The 10,287-nt window shown below is 49.2% G+C and overlaps 1 protein-coding gene and 2 non-coding genes across 3 annotated transcripts in view; all 3 read right to left on the bottom strand.

Moving 5' to 3' along the window:
* Trrap (transformation/transcription domain associated protein) overlaps positions 1–7,587 on the bottom strand; it is a 103,414-nt gene extending 95,827 nt beyond the window's left edge. The window contains exons 1-3 of the mRNA XM_051162974.1: positions 7,405–7,587; positions 4,042–4,202; positions 3,615–3,664 (exon numbers count right to left, since the gene is read on the bottom strand). Coding sequence (XP_051018931.1) covers positions 3,615–3,664; positions 4,042–4,141 — 150 coding nt within the window. The 5' untranslated portion in view covers positions 4,142–4,202; positions 7,405–7,587. The remainder of the gene's footprint in view (positions 1–3,614; positions 3,665–4,041; positions 4,203–7,404) is intronic.
* On the bottom strand, positions 655–785 carry LOC127204091 (small nucleolar RNA SNORA70). Its single transcript, XR_007832443.1, has one exon. It is a non-coding gene; the product is annotated as a small nucleolar RNA SNORA70 (small nucleolar RNA).
* LOC127204054 (small nucleolar RNA ZL1) lies at positions 3,747–3,944 on the bottom strand. The gene has a single exon (XR_007832410.1). It is a non-coding gene; the product is annotated as a small nucleolar RNA ZL1 (small nucleolar RNA).
* Positions 7,588–10,287: the final 2,700 nt, after the last annotated feature.

Raw genomic sequence — 10,287 nt, forward strand, 5'->3', positions numbered from 1 at the left:
GACAGTGGTCCTGAAAAATCCTAAAGGAGCCAAAGAGTCCTATCTATCACCTGGTGACGCCCCAGCATCAGGTACAGTGTGCACTGTCTCTGTGCAGGTAGGATGTCAACACGTCCATGCTGCCTCCCAGATAAAAGTATTGCACACGCCTCTGTGTTCAGGGTTTAAAATCCAAGAGCAGGCAGCCGCCTTACGGTCTCTGTACTAGTTCCACTATGCTTTTCTAGCACTTTCTTTTTAAAGGAACAATGGGTATGAGATGCATTAGTACACATGCTTTGGTGGGGTGCAGAACTCAGGAGAGAGGATGCCCTCAGAAATGCAGGGCCTGCCATTGGCCAGGCGACACTTATGGACGTATCTGAGCCAGCGGCCAAGGGACACACCACTTCCCAGCCACCCTGTCACCAAGTTCCTCTGAAGTAAGCAGGGTGAAGGCCCACTTTTTTTCTGCTGGCCAGAGCACTGGAGCCTGCCTCCCCAGCAGGCCTCCTTCATACATTCCTTACTCGGCAGCTGGGTGCAGATAAACCGACCCTGGCCAGCATCAACTCTGGCCACTGTGCCCCGGGGCTTCCCAAAGGCACGCTGCACACCTTCCTGGAGACGGGGCTGGAGACAGCAATGAACCGGAGACAGGGTTATCTGCAAGAAAACTGTCTTCAGAGTCCCTCAGGGTGACCCATATAAGCCACAGGCTGCTTATACTCAAGGAGGTGGCCGTTTGCAGCCCTTGCACTCCACATCCACACCAGGAAAGGGACTTTCTGCTTAAATGACTGCAGAGTTTTTCAACTTTGTGAGACAGAGTCTGATAATGTTGCCCCACTGGGGTAAATGGGCGCATGTCACCAGGCCTGTCATTATTATTTGAGTGTAAACATACTTAAATGCCACTTACTGTCAAATAGTTTGCTGTGTTACACACTGGCAGTCGCCTCAAACATTTTGTGTTCACTACAACTTGACTATATGAAGAGCAGGCTAGTGAGACGCCTCAGCAGGCAGAGGTCCCAGCCACTGAGCAGCAGCTCCCAGGGACCCACACGCTAAAAGAACCGACTCCTTGGCATCCTCCTCTAGCCTCTGCACACACTTTGGCATGCACACACTTTGGCATGCACACACTTTGGCATGCACACACTTTGGCATGCACACACTTTGGCATGCACACACATAAGCAAAGTGTAAATTTTGTTTTGTTTTACTTTGTTTCCCTGTGTAGCCTTAGCTGTCCTGAATTTACTTTGTAGACCAGGCTGGCCTCAAAATCACAGCAATCTGCCTGCCTCTGCCTCCCAGAGTACTGGGATTACAGGTGTGCGCCACCGTGCCTGGCTAAACTGTAAATTTTTTTAAGAGCCGATGTTGACGAACTGACCTAGGCCACCTATATCTGTGTAAGTATACTCACTGTTATCCAAATAACAGAACTGCCAAACGACACACAATTTTCAGAATGTATCCCTATTGTTAAATGCATGGTTGTTCATTAAACACACACACACACACACACACACAATGTGTGAACAGATAAGGAATGGGCAGAGAAATGAAATTCAAAGAACCAATGGAAAATCTAGAACTAAAAGTAACTTTAAAAACATATAGAGAAGTATACTGAAAGAAAAAAAAAGTTTGGAGATACTAGAACCCCTAAAGATAGATCCTCCCACAGAGCGGGAGATGGCGCAGTGGGTAGGAAGGCTTACTATTCTTGCAGGAGACCGGGCCCGACTTCCCTGCACCTACATGGCTTCTCACAACCTTTACCTCCACTTCCTTCAGGGGGCTGACCCGCTCTCCACACTGCATGCATGTGCCGCACAGTCACACACTCAGGCATTTGGAGGGTCACACACTCAGGCATTTGGAGGGTCACACACTCAGGCATTTGGAGGGTCACACACTCAGGCATTTGGAGGCACACACATAAGGATGAAAATTCTTTTTTTTTTCCCTTTCAACAATCAATTATTTTCCAGTTTAAAAACAAATCAAAGACCATTTACAGACAGAGTCTGAGGGATAATATAAAATCACAGAAATAGTAGAAACTCAGAAGGGAGCAACTGCTTTATCAAGGTCACTGATACCTTAAGTACCAAAACCAGAAAGGGCAGGCAACCCATTGCCAGATGAGCTACCACTTGAAGAAAAGAAATCACAACAGAAATTTGAATGCATTCAAGAGAAAACAGGTAAGAGAGATCGCCTTTTAAAAACCAAAATGCCATAGCAATCAAAAAAAAAAAAAGCCAACATTCCTAAACACAATGTTGGGAACTACCCCTAGGATGATGAGCAATACTCTGTAGGACATCTTGAAAATTCTTATTTGCAATACAATTAGCTGTTCTGACTCTATGGGGCGTGGTAACTGGCTCAGAGAGTAAAGACTGCTTGTCACCAAACCTGAGAAGAGCCCACACTGGGGAAGGTATATTGTTCACTGAGTGCTACTTGCACCTCACGGCACGCATGTGCCAAACAGACAAACACACAAAATAAGTGAATATACAGAAAAAAAAAAAATAATAACAAAACAAAGTCCCCTTTCAAAACATTTGATCCCTCTATCCCGGGCTTGGGTCGCGCTGTACTACAACCCAGTAACCTTCCTGCTTCAGGTTTCCTACTGCTGGAATTAGGGGTAGGCCAGGCCAGGGCGGCCTTCATCAGCAGTTACCACCCAGTCAGCAACCAAAAGGAAGAGGGGACCTGACAGGGCTGGAGAGACGGCTCGGCAGCAGAAGTGTTTGCCACAGGAGCCTGAAGACCTAGAGTTCAAAACCTAGAGCCAGCAGGGCGGTGGTGGTACACGCCTTTAATCCCTGCACTCAGGAGGCAGAGGCAGGCGGATCACTGTGAGTTCAAGGCCAGCCTGGTCTACAAAGTGAATCCAGGATACTCAAGGCTACACAGAGAAACCCTGTCTCAAAAAAACAGAAAACAAACTAGAGCCCGGGTAGAGGTGAAGGGGGAAGGGAAAGGCAATTCCCAAAGCTGTGCTCCGACCTTCATGTGACACCACAGTGCGTCCATACTCCCCGTTTCCCAGCACATCAATGTGTAATAATGATGACAAGATGACTCGGCAGGTCACCTGACAACCTGAGTTCAATACCCAAAACCCATGTAAAGGCAGCAGAGAACCACTCCACAAGGCTGCCCTGAGCTCCATGTAAACACTGTGGTGGCATGTACACCGCCCTTCCCACACACATCTTATACACAATAATAATTAATAAAAGTTTTAAAATATTGACAGAGTGAAAATAGTAGAAAGCACGGATAACGACAACAAAAAATGTGTGTGTGTGTGTGTGTGTGTGTGTGTGTGTGTAACATAGATAGAGAGATAGATAGATAGATAGATAGATAGATAGATAGATAGATCTGTAGACAGACAGACAGATAGATAGAAAGATATATCCATCGAAATGTTCAGCGTTCAACCCCCAGGCCCACATCATGAAAGGAAAGAGCACACTCCCTCAGACTGTCCTGTGACAGGCATACGGCACCGTGACACACACACAAAGTAAGTGTGACTTAAACAAAAAAAAAAAAAAAAAAAAAAAAAAAGAAGCAGCAAAGCATGAAACTCATACCTCAAAGTTCTCACTAACTTCCTGCATCATTTTCAACTTCGTCTCGTCAGCTGTAAAAGGCCAAACAGACTGGTCAGGACACTGAAACCGCCTTAAGGAGGCTTCACAAATCACTGGATTTAGAGTTGAAGAGAAGCAATCAGATCTTATCAGTTTTGACTGTCACCGCCCAGAAGATGGCACATGGCTAGGTCCCTACCACCAGTCACACGCACCCATCCTCCCATGTGCACGCACGGACAAGGGTACACACTCACACGCAGGCGCCCGCACACACACACCTGTGCCGCTTTGGGGCTCCAGCAGTATTGCTCATCATTCTGCTTCTCCCCAAATGGGGGTGGTGGGGAGGAGACAAGGACAAACATTAAAGTCGCTATTTATCCCAATGTGCAGAAAGAAAAAAAAAAAAAAAAGATCAACTCACGTGTATTTACATCTGTGAGAGCCGCCACAAACTGAAGGTACTTCTTCATCAGAGTGGTTTGGTCAACCACCGTGGCCCCCTGGGTTGCGACGAACGCCATCTTTCTTCTGAGTTTGTTTCCTCCTCAACACTGAAGTACCAAGTCCATGGGTTCACCCAGCCTGTGAAAAGATACATCCCATTAGCAGCTTTCAAGGATACAGGCTGGTAACCTGGGAAAGATTTTACCCAAGTACCTACTAAAATTACATCCGTGTATTCATCCCGTGGGGAGAGAACCCTGTGTCTGCCTCAACAGATGGGTGGAGGTCAGAGGAACTGCACAGAAGTCAAGGGAATCGAACTCAGGTCTTCAGGGTTGGCGCCAGGAACCTTTACCTGCTGAGCCATCTTACTGCCCATCCCCTAAATGACTCTGTAGGGATCCAGGTCATAACACTGTTCTTTGTGGGTTGTTTTTGTTTTGGACATAATGTTTCAGCATAAAGCTTACCCAGACCCATTGTTTAAACATTGTATTTCGAGCACCGCCTGCTCTTCCAAAGGTCCTGAGTTCAAGTCCCAGCAACCACATGGTGGCTCACAACCATCTACAATGTAATCTAATGCCCCCTTCTGACCTGCAGGTATACATGCAGACAGAACACTGTATACATAATAACAAATAAATCTCTTTTTAAAAATCATATTTCAACATGGGAAGGTTTTTTTCCCCATTATATATCCTTCTTTCAACAAGCCAGGACGTGGCAAACACTTTGTAAAAGAGCTGTTGAGCATGCAGGGAGAGCCGGGGCTGTATCTCAAGGGAGAGAGGGCTGGCCCTGAGTTTGATCCCCAACACTGCATAAAGCAGGTTGTAATGCCAGCACTTGAGAAGTACAGAGAAAAGCCTGAATGGCAGGCGTGTAGGGGTGGGGTAGGGAGCCAGACAGTAATAATTTTAGTCTTTGTAGCTGTGCAATGTCTACCATAGTGGCCCAGTTCTCCCGTAGTCAGAAAAGGGTCACAAATCTATAAATGAGTAACGGCAGCTGTGTTTAAAAAAAAAAAATCATGAATGCTTGAATATGAATTTTGGATAATTTGCACTCATCAGGAAACACTATTCTTCTTCAATACCCCTCCCCCTCCCCCACTTTAAGAAAATATCAAAACAGCTAAGTATGGTGATTAAACACTTTTAACCCCAGCACTCAAGAGGCCAGAGGCCAGGCCGGCAAAGTGGTGCCAAACGCCCTTAATCCCAGCACTCAGGAAGCAGAGGCAGGCAGATCTCTGGGAGTTGGAGGCCAGCCTGGTCTCCAAAGAGAGAGTCCAGGACAGCCAAGGATACACAGAGAAACCCTGTCTCAAACTGCAACAACACACACACACACACACACACACACAAAGGCAAGAGGCCAGCCTGATCTACAAAGTAAGTTCTAGGCCAGCCAGGGATCTTGTCTCAAAAGAAAATACGCAGGAGTTGGGTGCAGTGGTGAACACCTTTATTGTCAGCATGCAGGAGCATGGGCAGGCGGAGCTCTCGGAGTTCAAGGCCAGACTGGTGTTGTACAAAGGGAGTTCCAGAGAAACCCCGTCTCAAAAAAAAAAAAAAAAAGAATGAAAGAGAGAGAGAGAGATACAGACACACTGTGGTAGTAGAGCCTTTGTCCTGGGGTTTTTTGTTGTTGTTGTTGTTGTTTTGGTTTTTCGAGACAGGGTTTCTCTGTGCAGCCTTGGCCATCCTGGACTCACTTTGTAGACCAGGCTGGCCTCGAACTCACAGCGATCCGCCTGCCTCTGCCTCCCGAGTGCTGGGATTAAAGACGTGCGCCACCACGCCCGGCTGTCCTGGGTTTTTATCCCAAGACTATGTACATAATAAGTAAACCATTCTCCTAAGCATTAGCTCAAAGACTGTAAAGAAAGCAGGAAGCTGTGGATTTTATCGACAGTTGAGGCACAGAACACACTCAAAGAACACTTCAGTTTTATGAATACATTTACTTATCGGGGTGGAGGAAGGTGTGTGCCATACTGCGTGCACATGGGGAGGTCGGGGGGCCAACTTGTGGGGAGTCCATCCCTTCCGCCCACCATTTGGGGTCTCAGGGATTGAACTCAGGTCACCTAGCTGAGCAGCAAGCACTTTTACCCAACAACACGGGGACCTGGCCCCAAAGCCTGCTTTAAAAGCACCTCAGTGAGTTGGAAAACAGGATGTTGACCCCCTCCCTAGCTCAAAACCATATAGAAAGTGCTTGCTGCCGATCCCGGAGGCCTGACCTGGTACCTATGCCCACAGGGTGAAAGGAGAAAACTGACTCCACACAAGCTGTCCTCTTAACTCCACCTGCATGCCCAGCACACACACGTGCGCGCGCGCACACACACACACACACACACACACACACACACACACACACACACACACACACACACAAACAACAAAGCAATGCTAAAAGTAAAATAAAAATAAAAATCTGAGTGTGGTGATGCACACCTTTAATCCCGGAACTCTGAGGGGTATCTCTGTGAGCTCCACAACAGCCAGGCCTACATAGTACCAGACAGCCTGTTTGCAGGGAGAAAAAAAAAAAAAAAAAGAGTCCAAAGCTAAGGATACTATCAGCCTTGCTACCGTGACTTGGCAAACTCTTGCCTTTTCCTATCACACAGTTCCTCCTCCAAACACTGGAGGCCCCTCATACAGCCTGCTAAAATAACAAGAATCAGGGTCACGGCCATCACAGAAGCCCTAATCTTTGACCAAACTTTTTTTTTTAATCGAACTTTGCTGTAGAGGTAGTATTATGTCGCTCGTGTAGGGAGGAGCGGGCTGAGGAAGAGATGGCTTTGATTCTTAAACCTCCAGCCCCCCCCCCGCACCCCCGATCCCTGACAAGGCTGTGTACCATCACCCCAAGTTTAGGAGGTTCTGGGGAATCGAACCCAGGGGTTTTTTTGGTGTGCTAGGAGGCCGCTCTACCCTCTGAGCTATAGTCCAAATATCTGCGCAAACTTTTGCGACGCTTAATCTCCTTTGTAGATGCCACTCATTAAATACGCCACTTCCAAGCTCCCCACCCAAACCTCTCAGCGGCCTGGCCTCGCTTCTCCCTGGGCCATGACCCTGACAGCAGGAAAAGACCCTATTCAGCCTGTGGAGTGTGGAAGGAGGTTCTGAGCCTTTCGGGAGGATACGGGGAATCAGGCCTGGATGCCCGCGAGCGCACGCTGTCCCCCACCCAGGTAAGGAAAAGGCAAACGGCCCCCACAACCCGCCGTCCTCCGTGGGGTCCGCCCCGCCCACGACGCTCGGCTGGCTGGACACCGCGCCTCCAGGTCGCCAGGGGGCGCTGTAGCCAGCGCTACCTTCACTCTCAGCGTCTGGCCCCGAGAGCCAGGTGCCTGCGTGGAGGCCCGCAGATGCCAGGATGGCTTTGGTGGGGCGCCGTAGCCCCCGCAACTCCTCACTCTATCCTTTCCCGTCGCAAACGGCCTTCGGGCTCCCTCCTTTTGTCGCCGGTCCTTCCCGGGACTCTCAGCGACAGCTCTCTCCCCACCCCACCCCCTCCCGAACAGGCCGCTGAACTACGGCGAGCGCCGAAGGCCAATCCCCGCGGCCGCTAGCGCTGCGCGTCCCACCGTCTGCTCCAGTGCAGCCTGGCGCCGCGGAGGACCAGACGCTGCAGCAAGGCTCATCTAGCCAGGAAGGACTCCCGTAAAGGCTGAGGAACCTCGGCCAAGCCTGGACAGCCCTTTCCGCTTCTCCATGAAGCCGTCTCGCTGCACCGACCTACACGCAATAGGCGCGCGCGTGCATCTTCCCGGGGCCGTTCGCCCGCTCTCCCCGCGCTTACCGAGACCTGCCAGCTAGCCTCCTGAATCCGGGCCCCGAGTCCCCAAGAACTCTCGCCACCGACGCCGCCGCTGCTCCGCACTCAGTCCCGCCCCTACTTAAAGCCGCGGCGTCCGCCCACCGAGAACTAAGCCCCGGCGCACCGCCCCCAAGTGGGTGCGGCCTGAGCGGGCGGCGGGACAGGGAGGGGCAGTCAGCCGCCTGGGTGGGCGCCTTGTCCTTTTAAATCATCGCCTGGGGTGACCTAGCTGCTGAGCATCGAGGCCTATGGGGGCTGGGGGCTGCTGCAGCTTCAAAATTCCTGATTCCCCCTATGTCCTTTTTCCTCTCAGGAGCCGAACTGAAGGGTGATGGACAGCCGAAATAACTCTGCAGTTGGTCCACATAGTTAGACTGAATGTGTGTGTGTGTGTGTGTGTGTGTGTGTGTGTGTGTGTGTGTGTGTGTGGCCGTCAGGGCTGGACTTCCCTTCCGAGAGATTTTTTTTTCTTCTTTTTTTTTTTTCCTTTTTCCTCTTTCTGCAATGCTGGGTGTTGAACTTAGGGCCCCACGTTCTCTAGGCCGGCGCTCTACTGTTGATCTATAGTCTCAGCTGCTTGAGAGTCGTAGTTCGTGCAAGTAGGAAAAGACAAGGAAAGGTTTGGGGAAAGTGGCAGATAGACTGACTCCCTGTTAGCTTAAAGGAAAGCTCCTGTGCTGTGTAGCTAGTTTCCTGCTTGTAGCTGATGCCCTCCATCCAAGACAAAATTAGAAGGAGCCAGGCCAGAACAATAAAGAAATATTGTGGGGAGTAGGGGAAATGAATTCTGTGATACCCAGACGAGACAGCACAAGCTGGACCAAGAGGCCTTTCTTCGCAAGGGACAAGAACTATCAATTCCGACTGGGTTCTGTGACAGCCGCTAACAGAGAGGCAAGCTCAGTAACCATAGTTACGGGTTTTGATGAGCAACACGGTAAATGATGGCCTAAACCCCCACTACCTCTAGTCTCCTTAAATTTACATCCTGCAACTTCCTGTTCCTACTTGGGGGCGGAGGGGGGAGGGGGGGACACGACCTGGAACCACCAGGCCGTGCTCTGATCCTAAATTGATACATTTTCGCACTTGGCAATAAACAAATCTTGCTGTGCCTGTGATGGAACACCAGAGGAAAGATGGACCTTTGAAAACATGCTCCTGGGCTGGGCGCGGCGCGTGCCTTTAGTCTCAGCACTCGGGAGGCCGAGGTAGGAGGATCGCTGTGAGTTCGAGGTCAGCTTGGTCTACATAGCAAGTCTAGGACAGCCAAAGATACACAGAGAAACCCTATCTCAAAATAACAAAAATAAATAAATAAGAAAGGAAGAAAGAAACAAAGAAAACATGCTCCTGTACTGGTTTATTGTTGCCACAAAAGATCTAGCTGGAAAAACCGGGCGTGGTGGCGCACGTCTTTAATCCCAGCACTCGGGAGGCAGAGGCAGGCGGATCGCTGTGAGTTCGAGGCCAGCCTGGTCTACAAAGTGAGTCCAGGATGCCAAGGCTACACAGAGAAACCCTGTCTCGAAAAACCAAAAAAAAAAAAAAAAAAAAAAAAGATCTAGCTGTAGCTGAAACCTTGGAATGTTTTAATGACTTCTTTTTTCTCCCTCCTGAAAAAAAAAATTGTCTGTTTACAAATAAAAGTCTAACCCCCAACTATCAGAACCTCCAAAAGTGGCAGCCCCAAAATCTGAGAAAGACTTAAAACAGGGATCAAATCAATGCCCTGGGTTTTATAATTTAAAAAAAAAAAAAAAAAAAGCTGGGCGGTGGTGGTGCAAGCCTTTAATCCCAGCACTTGGGAGGCAGAGGCAAGTGGATCTCCATGAGTCTGAGGCCAGCCTGGTCTACAGAGCAAGTTCCAGGACACCCAGAGCTGTTAGACAGAGAAACCCTGTCTTGAAAAACAACAATAAGAAGAAGAAGAAGAAGAAGAAGAAGAAGAAGAAGAAGAAGAAGAAGAAGAAGAAGAAGAAGTCAGTCAACAAATATTAAATATGGAGATGATTATTAAATGAGTTTGGGGAGAGAAGGAGAGGAAGGAGGGGTACCCCAGAGAGAGACAGAGACAGAAGAAGAGAGGAAGGGAGAGAGGAGGAGGGAGAGAGGTGAGAGAGAAAGGGAAGTAAAAAGTTAAGAGACGCCAGGTGAGTGGGTCTGTCCTTTTATATACTGGGCAGGGCCATGTGCCCCCCTGGCTGGTAGGTAGTGACATCACAGGTGGGCAGACTGAACCGGAATCCTAACACTGAGAGCTGTTTGTAACATTTGGAAGAAAAAGAAGGTAGGCCCGGTGAGGTCTTAAATAGATTGATCACTGGCTGGTTTGTAGTTCAGAGGGTAGATTGCTGTCTAGCACATAGGAAGGCCT

The sequence above is a fragment of the Acomys russatus genome, chromosome 19 (genome assembly GCF_903995435.1).
Source record: "Acomys russatus chromosome 19, mAcoRus1.1, whole genome shotgun sequence".
Taxonomy (NCBI): domain Eukaryota; kingdom Metazoa; phylum Chordata; class Mammalia; order Rodentia; family Muridae; genus Acomys; species Acomys russatus.